Here is a 19,156-nt window from a genome sequence, read left to right on the forward strand (position 1 = left end):
AACACAGAGGTAAGGACTGAAAAAATAAGTGTAGTACTGAAAAGATACCTAAAATAGTTATTTTTTAAAAGTCAATTCATCTGTAGAAAACAAAATGCTAAATTAAGTGACCAGTTCCATGTGAGACACACCAGCTGACCCTTCCCCAAGCTCTTGTCAACTTTACAGCCACAAAGATAATAGAAGGTAATAAACCATATTAAAATTCTAGTACGTTTATTTCAGATAAGCAGACACTACTAATTAATATAATTCCTGTCACGTAAATGTAAACATATCAAATTACACAAACTTGATCTCTTATTTTGAGTCCATGAAAAAGATCGGGTCAAGAGAAGTATCTGAAAATCATCACAACTGACGGAGGTTTTTTTTTAAAAAAAAAAAAAAAAAAAACCTTGGTTCAGACATAGATCTGTCAATGGGAAGATGTTGAGCACTGAAACTGACATCGTGCCAACCTGTGGAATATTTCCTTTCACATCTAGCTCTACCAAGTAAACGCTGCTCGATGGTACATTCTTTTCATGGGAATCTACATGGTGATCTAGAATTCCGATTAAGCCCACATAGGAACTTAGGAGATGTAAGGGAGAAGTTTAAGCCAATTCAGGCGGAAGTGTTCCGAAGAGGACGGAAATAAAAAGCCCCCAAGCTTTAGGAACCGGCTGTAGGATTAAATGTGAGGAGCAACGATTACAACTAAGTGATATTGCCCGGAGAGTCTGCTCTTTTCACAAACAGAAATTGATCAAGCTGACAAGCTTGATCTCCTCAGCACATCGCCTTGAAGGCACAAGTACAGACGCTGAGAAACTAGAATCCGGTACTGTTATTCTCTTAAGGGTTGCACCTGCATGTAACACCTTTATGTGTGTGTTATGCCATCCATCTGCCTGACAATGCTAGACTCTGCAAATGTTTTTAAAGAAAATTAAAATAACCATCTGCTAATAATAATTTTTCTTCCATCCTAAATAGTTTCATTTTGGGCTGATGAGAAAAAGCCACATTAAAACTACCTTTGCAACTCTTAACAAACACATTTCAGAAGGTAGGTCTATAAATAGATGTGCTTCTGGATGCACACCATAAATATAAAATCATCGGGCTATTGCAGGCTGCAATTTAAACTGAAGCTCCAGTATGAACTTACCTGATTTTTAAAGTCCCATTAGAATAGCTTGCAATCAGTACAGATCTCCTTCTTCTAGTTGCATAGTAAGGCAAAGCACCCCCAACTACATTTCACTTATCTCAGTCCCATCCTTCATCAGAAGCTTTGAGATTTCATTCAGAAGCTGTCGTCCCTAAACACTGAATATGCACAAAAAACGGTAATGGCAGGGATCTAAGTTAAACCCTACAGACGCACCAAGAAAATAGCAACATCAACATCAAAAAGCAGCAAATCCTTGAGAGGTGCTTTTTCTTAGCTGCATTTCCCAAGTCAGCCTCCTTTCACACATAAAATGTCTCAGTTATGGAAGAGGATCTTACCTGAGCTGATCATACTGTGCATTCTCTGCTGAGCCAAGAGCTGCTCTCGTCCAGCCACCCCATCTGAGGAAAAACACGAGTCACTCTCGTAAATTGTCTGCAGCATATTCCAATCACTCTTACTTCAGCTCCATGAAAGATTCATCGCGGCTCAGTGCACGGGCCCCAGGAGCTACCCTCCCTGGTCCTCCCTCCTCCCGGAGGAGAGGCAGCAGCCGACCAACTTCAACAATGATTTCCTTTCTGTTAAGGTGGACATACACTTTTTTAAAAAGATCTGGACACTTTTCCTATGTTACCAACCTGTGTACAGAGCAGAAAGGACCGTGGGGATGCTATGGCTCTCTGGAGTTTAGGTGATCCCGGAAACTAAAAGCAGGTGGGAAACAGTAATGTGCTTCGGGGTTATTGCTTTGTCAGAGTAAGTAGAAAAATATTAACTCTACCCACAAGAAAAAGAAACCAATTAAACCTGGCTTATAGTTCTCCGGGCTGCTAGAGTTTCGTGGCAAGAAGCCCCAGTCCTGCAAGTGGCTTCGGCCGATGCCCTTCTATCTGTTTGTGTATGTCTCTTCCCCCTCTCTGGTCTCTCTCAGCTCAAGTTGGCTAAAGCTAGTGATAATCCATTTGCATATGAATCAACAACGGCAGGGCCCACAGGCACAGAAATAGAACAATGGTCGGCCTGAGCCAAAAATAGGTCAAGCATGGCCGAGTGATTGGAGCCTGCATTAATGCATTTAAAAATACCCCAGCAAACCCAGCTGTCCAGCCTCTATCTTTCAAACCATAATTCTCTATTGCAGGGCCTTAAAAGCAATTAACTCTTTCCTCCCTCTCAGCTTGCTTTTTACACACTGTATTTCCATACTGGCGATTCGCCTCCAAAGAAAGGAAGGCAAAAAAAAAATTAAGAATCATAATTCTAAGAGGGCAAATGCACATACATTTAATTTCATTTTATTTTTATAGTATGTGTTTTTGGAAGAGAGAGGAGAGAAGTGCAGAGCTCTGTATTGGTTCTAAAATAATACTGGAAGCTTTTGCTCATAATGTGGTTTCTGCCTCACCCACGCACAGCAATCCTGGTGTTCTATTTTTGTTGCCTGTTTCTCTGGCTACACTGCAGTTGGCTGTAGCACTAGAAGCTTTTCTGCCTTCTAGTTTCAAGACTGACAGGAGATTTAGTAGAGGTAGTTTGAGAAAACAAGCACACCCCAGAATAAAATGTTTATGAAGAACTAGTTTGATTTTTTACTTGCTATTTATGAAATGTTGTCCATTTCACAAATCCTAATGTGATCATCTTATTACCACCTATCAATTTTATTGCATCCAGTTTCTATTATATCAAATTAAAAAGAAAACAGCTCAGATCTGAAAATGTTACCTCTATTTCAGCCTCTCGGGATAAATTCAATGTGGGAAAAAAAAAGGAAAAGAAAGTGTTGATGCTGTCTAATGGATGGATGCAGAACCACTGAATAGATGCACCTGTCGATCAACCAATAAACATGGTCAGTCCCCAACTAGGAATATTCTGCATTCATCTCTACCTGAAACAGAGACCCCATTTTGCTATAGAAATAGCATTCATAATAGTTGATAGGCTCCCAGCCAACTCACACTGTGAAATTCACCTGTAGAGCAAAAGAACTGTACTATATATAATGCTAAACATGATATAGTCTCTGGTGTACACTTTTAACATCATTTCTATATGAGAAATAAATTCTGCATCACTAACTGGATTGTAGCATCTAGCCACTCCCAAGGGCACGCCCAAAAGTGATAATCCACTAGTCCTGAGACCTCTTCTCACTTTTCTAAACTAGATCAGCAAGGAAAATGTAATTCTTAACACATTAGTAGCAACAGAGAAGGAAAGGGAAAAAGCGGAATGTTTCAAGGTTCCCAGAACAATCAGATGGAGGAAGGATCTTGGTCAACCCAGAGTGCGGGGCAGGGAAAACAGAACAAGGAGATGTAGTTTTGGTGGAAAGGAGGAAGCATCTAAGTCATTAGGCAGATAACTCACTGCTGAAGAAAGTGGCACGGAATCTTCCTTGTTTCATAGATTAACTTCTACCTCTTGAAAAATTATTTTCAGACCAATAAGTTATAAGATCATTTATTTATTTATTTTTTAATAATAAATTTATTTTTTATTGGTGTTCAATTTGCCAACATACAGAATAACACCCAGTGTTCATCCCGTCAAGTGCCCCCCTCAGTGCCCGTCACCCATTCACCCCCACCCCCCACCCTCCTCCCCTTCCACCACCTCTAGTTCGTTTCCCAGAGCTAGGGGTCTTCATGTTCTGTCTCCCTTTCTGATATTTCCTACCCATTTCTTCTCCCTTCCCTTCTATTCCCTTTCACTATTATTCCCCAAATGAAAGAGACCATATAATGTTTGTCCGTCTCCGATTATTTATTTTTAAAGATTTTATTTATTCATGAAAGACACAGAGAGAGACACAGAGAGAGAGGCAGAGACACAGGCAGTTGGAGAAGCAGGCTCCATACAGGGAGCCTGATGTGGGACTCGATCCCGGGTCTCCAGGATCAGGCCCTGGGCCAAAGGCAGGCCCCAAGATTTTTTAAAAAGGAATTATTCCAAATTGCGTGTGACTTATGTTAAAAAAGAAAATCTTATGTTTCTGTCATTCAAAAAAATATTTAATTCCATTTGATATTGCAACTAAACTTTCACTCAGTTAAGAAATCAGTATATAAAACTCAAGAGATGGAAAGATTGTGGTGGCAACTTAGCTTAGGGATGATGGAACTGAGCATAGCATTGTAGACCTAGAAGGAAATTAAGAGTTTGCTACAATGGTGTTCAAACTCTCTGCCCCTCAGGATGCCTTGGGACCTGGGAGTTGACTCACAGTGTTCTTCAGAAAGAGCTCTTCCCCTAAACCAGGGCAACCTCATTTTTATTTGTTTATACCGGAATGTGGAAGAGTTCTTTTGAATAACAGCTTCTTATACTAAGGAGAAAATAGTTGAAATCCACTCATTTAGGACAAACAAGCTCCCTATTTTACATACAAAGAAAGTAGAAAAGGTGTGTTGAAGGTTACTCAAGCTAGGAAAACACTTGTTAATGAAATTCTGACTAAGGAGACTTGCTTCATCTCTGGCAGGTGGTCTCTAATGCAGCAGGCTTCCCATCACATTCTCGAGTCTGCCATCCTGTCCCTCACTAAAATGATGTAAATAATTATCTCAGATATTTGGAATAAATTTTAACATGATCTAATGATGAAAAATGGAACCACCAAAAGTTTCAGAGTGGTTTTGAACAGAATATGCAAAACTAGTGATAAACATGTAACAGGGATAACACAATCCCACTAATGACATAATATACATCTTTCTCATTTTAAAGTTAAATTATACCCTCAAACTGTAATTAAGAAAAATAGCCTCCCAGCTTTTATCATCACAAAAAAATAAAAGAAAACCCCGAAAGAGTTCATTATTATCCCATTTCTCAGAGGTTCCAGGAAAAGGCATTTCACATAAAATAGTGTAATGTGTCTTCTTCATGTTGACCAAGTTACTCTACTTGAGATTTATTTACATTTCATCCCTGCATTCTTTCAGTGTTTCCACACACACACACACCCCCTCCAGTAGCAGTCTTGTCTTTCAGCTCTTAACAAGGAAAAGATTGTTTAGAGTGAGAAGACTTTGGACACTTATCATAAAATAGGTATCACTTGCTTCTCAGAGGAAAAATAACTATCATTAAAATCACCACCAAGTATATTGATTATCATGGTTCTATTAATAACAACTTAAACATTAAGACTGCTGTATAATTCTTCTCACATGATCTCAACAATGTCAGTAAAAAAATGTCACTAAGTTTCTTTTTGGGCATTTATAAATAACTAGTTTTACTGACTTGGAAAAAAAAGATATTAAGTTCTATATTATAAAAACTGTAACAAATGCCAGGCTAGAGTAAACAGGCATTTAAAAAAAAATCTCAATATAATAAATGTTAATTCAATTTAATGAAAATGTTGATCTAAAAATTGATCTTAAAATCATTTTACATTCATCCAATAAACTGTAATATTATCTACTGATGAAAAATGAAACCATTGTCTAATAGTTTCTGAGTGTTTTTTTTTTTAAGATTTTATTTATTTATTCATGACAGACATAGAGAGAGAGGCAGAGACACAGATAGAGGGAGAAACAGGCTCCATGCCGGGAGCCCGACGTGGGACTCGATCCTGGGATTCCAGGATCACGCCCTGGGCCAAAGGCAGGTGCCAAACCGCTGAGCCACCCAGGGATCCCCTGTTTCTGACTGGTTTTAAAGAAAATATGCGAAACTAGTGATAAACACATGAGGGATACCAAAATGTCATTCAAAAGTAATTATGATAACTCCAATTCTTTTTATGCAAACGTATAGGCAAAACAAAGAGGTGTATTAAAAAATCTACCTAAAAAAAAAAAATCTACCTATATGGCATCAAAATATTTCCAGAAATATGCTCAGACCCCTAGCTCACAATGACCTTTTCTCAAATCAGTCTTAGGTGATGACTACAGACCCACTGGAAAGAAGCAAAGAAGGTAGAGTAACCTGATTTATGCTAAAACAAGAAGGTACCCTCTGCTCATCTGTAATCAAACACAGTACCATTTTTCATGCAGTACCAAATCCTATGATTCCAGAATCTAGATGCACTAAGATTTTAAAAGTTGTTTGCCTAAAATATTAATTGTACTTTATTGGAAAACTACAAATTACTCATCAATACCTGGAACTCCTCACTAGTTCCCTGATTCACTCATGTTGCTTCTCCCATCCTCCCGTCTCTAACTATTGTCACAGCAATAAAGTTACACATATTTGCCAAGGAACAGGAAAAATAGAGTACAGTGTACTCCTTTTTATTTCAAATTCAAGGAACTTATTTATCTGAATTTTCTGTCTCTTGGAGGAACATGGCCAATTCTTATTAAACAGTGGATATTTAATTTACAAGTGATTCCTCTCTACCGAAACAACCTAATTGGTTACCAAGTGGTCTTCTGATAAGGAAACCTTGTCTGGAGCCAAGGGCAGGTAATGGGTTTGAGAAAACACATCAGCAATGAAATTCCAGGGAGACTTTTATACAAAAACAAAACAATATCAACAAAAACTCTGTAATTGTTGACCTTGATTTGATTGATAATAATTTAACTTTTCCTTTCACATGGGATGGGTTGATCCATGATTTAGGCTATTTCTAAGGGAGTACAGAGCATCAGGGTCACCTGGGAACTTGGTAGACATGCAATTTATTAGGCTCTATCCCAGAACTACTGAATCACAATCTCTGGGCGGAATCTGTATTTTATTAAGCACTCCAGCTGATTCTGACACACAACAAAGTGTGAGAATCAGTAGATAAGATCAACCTTTCCAAAGCAATGATTAGATGGCTAAAAATGTAAATGGATAAAGTATCTTTTGTGGGCTTAATTTTAAACTAGCCAGTATTACTAGAGAACAATTTTTCAAACTGAAAACCATTAAATAACATAAGAGACTGATGAAAACCATGAATATTCAAGGTATAAAAAGGAGGACTGCCCCGAAAAGAATCTCTTCGCTGGCAAATGAGACCAGCATTGTACACTTAAGATGACAGGGATGTATGCACTGCTCTTCTTCACTGAGCCATGCTGTTCTAGGTTCTATTTTTCTGAGTATTTGCCAGTTGCACATCAGTACCTCTCTGCAGAGCTCTGAGCAGCCCATCCAGGAGGAGAAAGTAGTATAGCATAATATTCTACATGTAATATTTCATTGTTATTCATATTACCATAGTATCTTATTAAAATTATTTAATAACTAATAATTAACTTCAAATCAAAAATAAATCACAATTTTAAAAAGCTAGATGCATTTCTGAAAAAGTTATTTTTTGTTGAAATCAAGTGAAATGTAATTGCACTTTCACTTTTTGCATTTATTTTTCTTGCCTTGTGGACAGAATAACCAGTGAAAAAGCTCAGACATCAGAATGTAGCAGAAATTATCTCACGTGGATTCCGTAATGTAATCATCAGAATATAGTACAATTTGAGCAGAGTATTCAGTATCTTTCTTTTAGAGTATTTTAAAGATATGAGCATGAAGAAATTAATATAAAAATGCATTTGTAGAGACTACTTTATAGTACTGGATCTAGTAACTGCAATGATGGCAGAGTTTCTAGAAAAGCCTGGTTATAAACTGCATCAGCTCGTGTCCACATGTTCTATTTTTAATTGGTAAATTCCATTGATTATACCATTCTGACTCAAAGTTCTGAAAGAAATATGGCTTCAGACTCAATCTTCTCTCTCTGCAAAAGTCACCTGAGAAACATACAACATAGTATTTTTTACACTTTGTATAATGGTACTCTGAAAATATTTCACATAGAAAAACTATTTCATATTAGTTTATGTACCAATATTCCTGAATGGAAATATTAGTATACACCAACAAGAAATCTCCCTTTTGCTTAAAATGGAAAGTACTGGTTCATGCTGGTAATCAGATATAATTTTCTTTTAAACAGCATCAACTATGAAATACAAACCAACCTTGACTAACCTAGCCTATGGTTACTAAACTATGTATATGTATTTATGAGACCAGGGACTCTTTATAATAGAAATCTTAATTTATTTTTTTTAAGATTTATTTATTTTTTATTTAACAGAGAGAGAGAGAGAGAGAGAGTGAGGTGGGGGAAGAGCAGAGGGAGAGGGAGAAGCAGGTTTCTTACTGGGCAGGGAGCCTGATTCGAGGCTTGATCCCAGGAGCCACCCATGTGCCCCTGAAATCTTAGTTTCAAGACAAAGCATTATTTTTGGCTACAGGGCTATGAAAATCAAAATTCTGAAAGAATTTCAGTTAAGTAAAATGAGCATTCTGATCTTCACTATTTGGTAGGACTCAAAAATCTAATCTTGTATTATTATACAAAGTAAGTGTCCTTCTTATGTAGCCACACCTTAATATTTATCATCTTATAAATAAATGGGATTCTGATCACCAAAAATCAATAGTGCTTTGTAGCACCTGGATGAACACCGTATTTAAAAGCTGGGATGGGACTGATTTCCGTATGCTAATATAAGTATAGCAGACATCAAAAAATCAGCCCAGAAATGTCATTTCTTGCCACAAAGATCAAGCTAATATTTACCACAGCAAACCAATACCTATCACCAAGTTAAATCAAGAGAATGCCAGAATGCTTGCCACTGAAAATAGGAACAACATTTTTTATATTGAAATTATATTCTGACTTCATAAACGATCTAATTGGATGCCAACTACCATATTTAAGAAATAGCAAGCACCCAACACTTATTTTTTGACTGATCAAAAATATTTATAGCAATGGTATATAACTAAAGTGCAAACATTTGCAATTAGCCATATCACTAAGTTTATCAGACATCCCATGGTTAAGGAACTTTTCCTATTTCAGGACTGTTTCGTGTAACAGATTTTCATTTAGTTAACATTTGTCTGATAGATATTTTTCTATCACTTTATTTTCATCCTTTGCATCAGTTAAATATGGCTTTTACAGACAGCATATACCTATTCCCTGCCCTCCCCCGCCCCGCCCTTTCATCCCAAAGAAAAGTCTCATACTTGGTTACTTCATGGAAGGAAACAGTGGCCCTTAGTGGTTCATTATCTTCTCAAGAGCCCCCCCCCCCCAAAAAATAGTAAATCTATTCCATCTTTCAAATTTTGCTCATACATTACTTCCTTGGCAAAGCCTTCTCTAATCTAAGCAGTCATGAATGAGTAGACCCAACTCTATCCTTATTTTTATAACAGGAGTCATTGGATATTTCAACAATTTGGTTACATAGCTGTTCCCCATTTTAGGCATCAGCAAGTCAGGAACAGAATAGTCATTCATCTATGTGCCTATTGCACACTGCCTAGCAAACAGTAGGCACTCTATATGATATGGGAATATATGTAAAGATCCATGATGTGTTTGATTTTTCTACACTTGGATTCATACTTATTTTCACAGAGAAGTGTCAGGCAAACAATTTCTATCATCTTCTGCATCAGCTATTCCCATCTCACCAGCCACCCTCCCCCAAGTCTATCTCTATATACTTCATTTTCCTGTCTCAAAAGAGGTTACTTCACACACCTAATACCAACATCACCCTGGTCAGATAAGCATGATGATTATATCATACACAGTCCTTTTCAGGACAATATTGTAACCATAAGTTTTGTATCATCAATATAAAACACAGAGATTTTAATTTCTACCATGTTTTTTTTCCCTAGGATTAAACACAGGAAATTTAAAAATTCAAGATTAGGGACGCCTGGGTGGCTCAGCGGTTGAGCGTCTGCCTTTGGCTCAGGGCGTGATCCCAGAGTCCCAGTATCGAGTCACACATCGGGCTCCCTGCATGAAGCCTGCTTCTCCCTCTGCCTAGGTCTCTGCCTCTCTCCCTCTCTCTCTCTCTCTCTCTCTCTCTCTGAACAAATAAATAAAATCTTTAAAAAAATAAATAAAAATTCAAGATTGAGGGAATTTACTTAAAATCTTTCCGTTTCCACAGTGAAACTATTCTTACTGAAAAGGAGTTTTGAAAAATTTAACAAGAATTCCTGTGCTCTTGAGGCTCTCCTGGGCTCTTCTAATGGCCAGCATGGCTCCAGGACACAATGACATGACTCTTCTGAAAACATCAAAGATCTAATCAAAAAAGTTCCACTTTATATTCTCATTGACTTGAAGAATTCCCTTTCAGTTTTAAAGAGCTCCTACATGGTCTCAGTCTATTGAAGGAAGGGCCTTATGTTCACATATTTTCTAAATCAAAGAGAGACATATTCTGAAAAATGTGCAAACTTCAGTGTCAGATATTAAGTTATGCTTGATTCATGAAAACCATAGGATATCTTTCATATGAAGGGCAACTACATAACACTCTAAACAATGTGACTTATTAAATGGAGACAGGGCTCTAGATTCAGACAGAATTTGACTTGAATTCCACTTCTGTCACCTAAGTAATAAGCTGTAGAGCTTGGTTAAGTTACTTAACCTTCCTTAGTCACAATTCCCTTCCTTTAAAATATTAACCTTAGCCTTACACTCACTCACGGAGAACCAGAGCATTGGGATAAAGACCTTGAGAGGAAATGGGGGAAGAAAAAGGCTGAAAGAGAACAGGTCCTCTACAATTACCATCTGGACAAGATATTTGCTATATCTGCAAGGGGCTTCCATTGACAAACCTTTAACCAAGATGCAATCTTTATTTTATCTGCATCTGGTGTCGCAGATAAGTTATTAAGCCCAACTGAGGGAGGAATGTCCTTCAAGAATTTCCTTGGATATGAAGCCCCAAGTATAGAATTAAGTGTTACTTGAAAGGAGGACCTTCACAGAGCAGCTAATGGTGCTTTCCTCCAGGCAAAATTGGTTTCTTTGCTCAAATTAATATTTGCTGAATAATGTGTTCAAAGTGCCTCATGAATGTCATCTATGGAACTTAAAAAGTAAGAAATAAAGAATATACACATCATGCCATGGAAACATATACCATGATGCTATATAATTAATATATGCTGATCATGGTCCTTATTGTTTCATACATTCTAAGTCCATGAGAGAAGAAAACAGTCATGTTGTCACCTTTTATTTTCGTGGTTGAAACTGCTTACAGCAGGGTTCATATAAACATTCACTGAGTCTCTCTTCAACTTCATCCTTCTGCTCCCTATATCCTTTGCCTATTCTCTAACATTTCTTTCCTCCTACCCCCTCAAAAATACGCAATAAAAAGGGAAGGGAGTATTTATTTCCCCAAATTGTATCAACTGAATAAGGACTAGGAAATCATGATTATAAAATAAACATGATAAAGATGAAAAAAATTAACATCTGCAGGGTTGCTTTAATATTTGGAAATATGAATATAAAATTTCTATCAGTATGACAAGACCATAACAGGTATTCATTACCCTGTAGTTATTATTATAGCACATTATTTTTTTAAAGATTTATTTATTTTTATTTTAGAGAGATAGAGAGAGCACAAGACCACCAAGCGGGACATAGAGGAAGAAAGAATCCTCAGAGCAGACACTCCACTGAGCATACAACCCTGAGATCATTACCTGAGCCTAAATCAAGAGTCGGACACTTAATCAACTGAGCCACCCAGTTGCCCCTCAGAGAACATTTTTTTTTAATTTATTTTTAAAAATTTTATTTATTTATTAATGAGAGACACAGAGAGAGAGAGAGAGAGAGAGGCAGAGACATGGGCAGAGGGAGAAGCAGGCTCCATGCAGGGAGCCTGATGCAGGACTTGATCCTGGGACTCCAGGATCACGCTCTGAGCCAAAGGCAGAGGCTCAACCACTGAGCGACCCAGGCATCCCAAACATTTTTAATACACACATCAAGAGGTGAATAATTGAGGGCCTCCTTAGATTTCCATATTCTGAATGAAGATAATTTTTATTTCTCAAAATTAGCCATAATATCATAAAACAGAATATAGAAGTCCCCAGTTTCTGCTATTTTTAAAGGAAAAAATGAGTACATGTAAGTTGGATAAGAAAAATTAGAATGGAAAGTTTCATCACTCTCCAGGCTGATAAACAAACCATGTGTATTCAACAAGTCACTGATTCCTAACTGCAAAATAAGAAATGGAAATAATGAGCAAGAGGTGAATAGTATGTGCCAGTATTTGCTATGCTTACTTTGTGGGGTCAAATCAGGTATTTTATTTTATTTTATTTTATTTTATTTTATTTTATTTACTAAATATTTTATTTATTTGACATAGAACACAAAAGAGGGAGTGACAGGCAGAGGAGGGAGAGGGAGAAGCAGGCTCCCAGAGAAACAGGGAACCTGATTTGGGGCTCCATCTCAGAACCCAGGATCATGACCCGAGCCAAAGGCAGATGCTTAACCGACTGAGCCACCCACGTGCCCCTAAATCAGGTATTTTAATATGAGAAATAGGGATAGCAACACTCACATGAAACATAGAACCTTCATTAGGTACAATGACATACATCTGTGTTTGGGATTTAATAACAACCTAGGAGTATCACCAGTCCACAACGCATTATCCCCAGCTAATGTTTTCATTCCAGATGTCAGGGAATGTCTATTTAAAAATCAAAGAGCTAACATTAGCTATTTCACCTGAAGCTTTAACAACCTGTTTTTTTTTATAACAACAATCTATGAAGTAGAGACTATTGTCTTATTTTGGCTCTATCTGAAGGAAATTCTCTACAGTATATCCTGTAAGTAGAAGAGACCCGAATTCATTTATTTTAAATACAAGACTTTACTTGGATGAAATTTACTACTTTTTGATTATTTAAAATGAATAATTATGTATTGACTTGAAGGAACCCAATTCTAGTTAAAGGAAACTAAAGTATAGGAGTTATTAATATTCTGAAGGCTAACCCATAAGAAATTTTCAAGCATAGGTTAATGCTGTTCCCATGATAAGCTAGGAAGAAAAAATTAGTAGGAAAATTCTCAGGTATTTAATTTTATTTAAAATATGTAGCCGACCCTTGAACTACATTGGTTTAAATTGCATGGGTCCACTCATACATGGATTTGTTTTGATAAATATAGTACTATAAATTTATTTTCTCTTCCTTATGACTTTTTAATAACATCTTTCTCTAGCTTACTTTATTGTCAGAAAACAGTATATAATATATATAACATATGTTGCCTAAAACATAAAATATGTTTAAATCAACTGTTTATGCTATCAGTATGGCTTCTAGTCAACAGTAGGCTATTAGTAGTTATGTTTTGGGGTAGTAAAAAGTTCTATGTAGATTTTTGACTGCTTGGGTGGTTGGTGGCCTAACCCCCACGTTGTTCAAGAGTCAACCATATTTCACTTGAAATCTGATCAACCATACCAGAGCATTCCAAGAAAAAAAATGTAGGCCAACATGAGGAATAAGAAATGAAAAATCCATAATTATTGTCAAGGTCTATGTTAACATGGCTAGCTTTGTATCCCATGGTATAACACTAGTCATATTTTTAATATCCAATCATTAGGGTAAACGTAAAGTAGTCTTTTCACTACTTTCAAATGAATTATGGATTATCATAACATCTCAAGAATGTTTAATCATTAAATACAGAGTACACTGGCTGTCAGACATCCAAATGTATATGATTCAAATCAGTTGACAAGAAAAAGCAAGATTAAAATGGTACTCAAAATTATGAATTTGTGCCATTGAGTATAATGTACAGTCATGATATCTGATCAGTTTGTCTAAGAATGAAATCCATTAACTTGGAAATTTTACATAATTACCAATGTAGCATCATTCTTGACAGAAAAGACAGGAAGAATCTGATTTGTAAAAATTTTAAATGACTAAAAAAAAAAAATTCCTAAAAATAAATAAATAAATAAATAAATAAATAAATAAATAAATAAATAAATAAAAATTACTCCAGAAATTACAATGTACATCCAAGAGCAAATTTGACTTCTGGAATAAAGCTTCTTGGCATGGTGGTGAATTAATGAGAAGGCACAGTCGATACCCTGCCCACTCTTCATTCCAAGCGTACTCTTCATAGGATTTTCCTATGATCACAACAACAATGTCAACTGACACAATCCATAAATGAAAACGTATACACTATCAAATAGATCTCCTTTTTGGGTTCATTTTTCTTGTGTTTTTATTTTTTAACTTGCCTCATTTTTCATTAGGTTCTTCAGAAGCACTGTATCTCAACTGTATTTCAATACTTTTAAAAAATGTCTTAGGGTCACCTGAGTGGCTCAGTGGGTTAAGCGTCTGACTCTTGATTATGGTTCACTCAACGCCATTAGATTGAGCCCGAGTCGGGCTCCTTGATCAGGGCGGAGTCTGCTTGTCTCTCTCCTCCTACTCCTCCCCTACTTGCTTGCCCTTTTTCTCTCAAGTAAATAAATAAATAAATAAATAAAAATTTTAAAATATCTAATTTCTGATCGCTCCCTCATCTCGGCAATCACTGCCTATTCTTAGAGACAGGCATTCCATACCACCCTCTGATTTACTCACATACAAATCTGAAGTCAGTTTTCTTCCTGTCCCAAGTCTAAGCACATATTACTTAACCATTAATAGCCATGCTTCCCTCCCCTACTTCTTTCATCTTTCTTTGTAACACATAACAAATATATAATTCAGTGCCTTTTCCTCTAACAAGTGTTCTTACTGGGAAAACTGCAGCAGCAGCTGAAGTATTCCATCTGACCAATTCCTTAAAAAATAGATTAACCTTTGTTCGGTTTTTAATTACAAGAGTTTCCTACATTTATACAACAAATATTGTTTCCTTTGACAAATACTGGTCCCTTCAAAGGGTTCTGGGAAGAAGGGCCTTGGGTGTTCAGGCAAAGTGAGCAGGACCAGTAGGGACTCTGTGTAACGAAAGTCTGAGAACTATAGGACCAGGCACACCTCGCTGTTAATGTTCACTTTGTAAACTGTAATCTTGTGGTCCGGGAATAGACATGGCCTTTGAGTCCTAGCACTGTGTCCTTAAAAATATGCCATACTGCTCCAAATAATAATAATAATAATAATAATAATAATAATAATAAAATAAATAAGGGCTCAACATGAATTAGGAAAGAATACTATTCTTCCATAATTATGAAGGAGTATTATGAAAGAATCATATTCTTTCATAATTCATGTTTTTAATCCTCCAATACTATTTTTTTATCCTTTTGTCACAGCAATTCCTAATATTTGAATAGCAGAATAACATTTCCAGTACTTAGTGCTGGGAGACAACAGAAATCAAAATGAAAATGCACAGAAATATCCAGATGGGGGAAAACAGCGAAAAAGATAACCCTGGACTGTGGCAATAGGAGACACCCTGCAACAGTGTCACTGTGCATGCTGGCATCTACTATAAAACATTGGGGTCCACAGTTCTGCGCCTGTTACCAGTTCAGACTCCTTCTCTTCTTGCCAGAAAGAATAGAATCTGTTTTTGTTGCTCTAACTTTACAGAGAAAAAGCAGAGCAGGGTCAGAACTAAAGAGGCTCTTGGCTACTTGATGGTACCCCAGGAATACACAACTTGCAAAAGGCATTTGATGAACTTACTGCGAGAAAACTAACTTCTTTTAAAAATGGTACTGGTGAAGACTTGGCACTTAACATGACCCACAGGCACTTACAGACACAGAGACCAATCATTTTTCTGCAAACAGTAGCAAGGTCTTGACATAAGGAAGCAACAACCAGACAGAGACCATCATGCCATAATATGGCCCATTCAGAACAGAAACTCTGGGGTTCAGGCTATACAAGACAAGAAATCCAGGCTGGATTTGGCTCCAACTGGTAAAGATGAGATAGGAACTGAAGATTCATGTCAAAAGTCATCATTTGTCAAATATAATTTTGCTTGGTTTAATAATAAGATAAATCATTGTATGGTTTATTAATGCACGTTAAATCATTTTCTGATCTTTCTGAAGCCTTGCATTAAAAAGACATTTTCTAGGTTTTGTAATGGATGCTGGGGTAAAATATGACTACTGGAGACAAAAACACCATTACTCAAAGTAGAAAGAGCCAGGTATGACTTTATAGAACTGTGGCATAGCATTCAGTAGTTCACAGCAGTATTTGGTTAAGAATATGCATTTGAGTCACCAACCCCAAAGTAATATTAAGTAGGTTAAGTTCTTTATTTATACTTTTTGAACACCATGAGGAAAATGACAGGCTATTACAATGCATGCCATAGCACATCAGCTATAACACAATAATTATATTCCAGAGAAAATTCAAATTCTGTTAATATGCTAACAAGTTTATGAGGTGATAGGATTATCAAGCAAACTGCTCAAAACCTATGTTATTTTGTAGCTTACCATCTTCATCATCATCATTATCATTCACATTTAAAATTGTGAGTTGGGGAAATAATTGTGAGTTGGGGAAATAAGTTGGATCCTTTGCACCCTAACCCCCCAAAACCAAAAGCTACCGTTCAGCTGGGCCAGAGGCTGTCACAGTGGATGGATAAACGCACAAAACAATAGCTAGGACTCTTATGGAGGAGTGGTGCCGAGCCCATGCTGAGAGAAGTGGAGCACCTGGGGCAAGGGCTGCATTTCAGGGGGCCTTAGAGGAAGAACATCTTGCTATGAACCAACAGCTGAACAAGGCTGGGCATGTGCACTATCCTTTAAGACTTATCTGGTGAGCTATTATGAAGAGAATGCATTATTGGTTCAAGTATAAACTAATACTTAACAGAATAAAGCAACAAAGAGTAGTCCCACTTATTTATAAAAACATATGGCAGTTCTAGTACCACAGAGAAGGGGAGATCTTCGATTAACAGTGCTAAGATAGTTGGTTCTGTATGTTAAATTATTATAGACCTAGAAATTAGATCTTTATATTACACACACATGTACACACACAATCACAAAATTAACTTCAAGTAGATTAATGATCTATATATGAAGAGTAAAATTTTTAAAAAATTAGGAAAAAACTGCAAAAGAGTATGTTCAAATCCTCAAATTAGGGACTGAAATGTTCAGTAAGACAAAAAACAGAAGCCATTATAAAAAATATTGATAAATATGACATAAGAATGTGTTGTGCAAACAAACCATTATAAAAGGAAAAAATGATACATTGAAAGAAAACATCTACAGCACATTTAATCAGCCAGTGATTAGTATTCAGAATATAATAATATTTACAAAGCAGTTAGAAAAGATACAAACCAAAACAAAGTAGGCAAAAGATAAAAATAAGCATTCAGTGAAAAGGAAACACTAATGTACACTCTATATATAAAACATGTTTAAGGTTACTAATAACCAGGAAATAAAAAATTGATTCCTAAGAAAATATAGTTATAAATCTAAGGGATAGGCAAAAACTGAATCTATTAATACCAAAGATTAATAAGACTACTGAATAATAAGAACTCTTACACATTGACAGTGTAAGTTTATTTTGTCACAAACATTTCATTTAATGCAGGTGAGAGTTTCTGAAGAAATTGCCATTTGAAGTGGCAACATTTTGTGTTTTCTAAGGCAACTAAATTTCATAAAATCCTAAGCGGAATCTTAGCTAAATCTTTCTCTTCCTCTTTTTTTTTTTTTTTTTTTTTTTGCTTAATTTAAACTAAATGTATTCTTTTCAAGATTTTTCTCATTGTAATTCTGCTATCAACAATGAGAAATTACTATGGCACCTGAAATAAAAGTTGATTTCCAAATTAAGTAATGAAACATAAAAGGAAAGAGCTAATGTGCAGCCCATCATCTTGAGAGAGCAGCATAGAATTAGTAAATGCATAAATTGCACTTAAAAGTACAGTTTCTTTTTCAAAGATGATAACTACTTTAAGGAAAGCTTCATGTCTGTTGATAGCCTTCAGGCAGTTAAAGTATTGACTGATCTTTGTCTCTAGTTTCAAAAGCAAGAACCATTAAATGCAGAAACAGTCATGATAGCCAAACATATTTTAACTTAACAAAATAAAACTACTGAAACTTATTTAAAATATCTGAATAAATATATCAGATAAGGCAGAAGATAGGTATGCTCTGTGAAAGGTTATTAAGAGAACAAAGAAAATTTATAATTATTCTAAGTTTCTCTTGATTTTCATGAATGTTTGAGATCAATGTAATTTAAGAATAGTGTAAATATTAAAAAAAACAACATAACATTAAGTTCCAAAAATCATACTTTTGTAATCTGTTGTGATAAGACCCTCACCAGTTTTAAGTTTTGAAGATTCATGAACACTAGGAAGTGTGACTGGCAATGAATTTTGAGACCATTTTAAAGCTCTTCAACTACAAAGATGTATTTTACTAATAAAGAATCTCCTCCATATGAACACAATTTGACCTTAATAAATACCCCATCTCAATCATGTTTTGTAAATATAGTCTTTTGATTCCTGAAATAAATACATACGGATGAGTCTGGTTTAATTTGCTTATTTATACGTAAAACTAATGAACTCCTCTGCCAGCCTTGGATTAGAAATTTTGACACATTGGCTATTGGGATTCCCTGGACAGTTTTTAGCTACCTATTGTCAATTGTCAAACTATCAGTTCATGTGGTCCAACTCAGTTCTTAAAGGCTATAATTATTTCCCTTACTTTCAAGTTCTTGGGGAACTCAAGATATTAGTGGGAACTGACTGCAAGATAACTAATTACTTTAAGCTACTGAATGAAAGATGCATCAGAAGGGATGTTATTACTATCTTTGGAGTTAGAGAAAGCATGGAGCACAGCACTGAACACTATCAGCATCCACCTAAGTAAGCTCTGCTCTGGAGACAGGGTGTTCAGCCCCAGACGCTGGTGACTTCCTATAATTAGGAATAGGAAGTCCTAGTTTTCCTAGCAGCAGAATGTTTTCCTAGGAATTATTAGGTGACGATTTGAAAACCAATTTGGCATGGCGGATGATATCTCCAGGCGGCAACCTTAAGTAGCAAAACTTTGAAAACAAAAGAAGGGTTTAGCTAACTGTAGGCTTTGCTTTTCTTGG

At 36.1% G+C, this 19,156-nt stretch overlaps 1 protein-coding gene across 30 annotated transcripts in view; it reads right to left on the reverse strand.

Annotated features, from left to right (window-relative positions):
- HDAC9 (histone deacetylase 9) overlaps positions 1-19,156 on the reverse strand; it is a 911,611-nt gene that overhangs the window by 519,337 nt on the left and 373,118 nt on the right. For 17 of the 30 annotated variants that reach the window (XM_072783863.1, XM_072783864.1, XM_072783866.1 and 14 more), the window contains one exon: positions 1,501-1,563. In XM_072783863.1, the coding sequence (XP_072639964.1) occupies positions 1,501-1,563 (63 nt within the window). Of the gene's footprint in view, positions 1-1,156; positions 1,318-1,500; positions 1,564-1,803; positions 1,870-1,972; positions 2,278-19,156 lie in introns of those variants that run through there. The other 13 variants (XM_072783873.1, XM_072783880.1, XM_072783888.1 and 10 more) reach the window with 11 other exon arrangements.

The sequence above is a fragment of the Canis lupus genome, chromosome 18, assembly GCF_048164855.1.
Source record: "Canis lupus baileyi chromosome 18, mCanLup2.hap1, whole genome shotgun sequence".
In the NCBI taxonomy this organism is placed as follows: domain Eukaryota; kingdom Metazoa; phylum Chordata; class Mammalia; order Carnivora; family Canidae; genus Canis; species Canis lupus.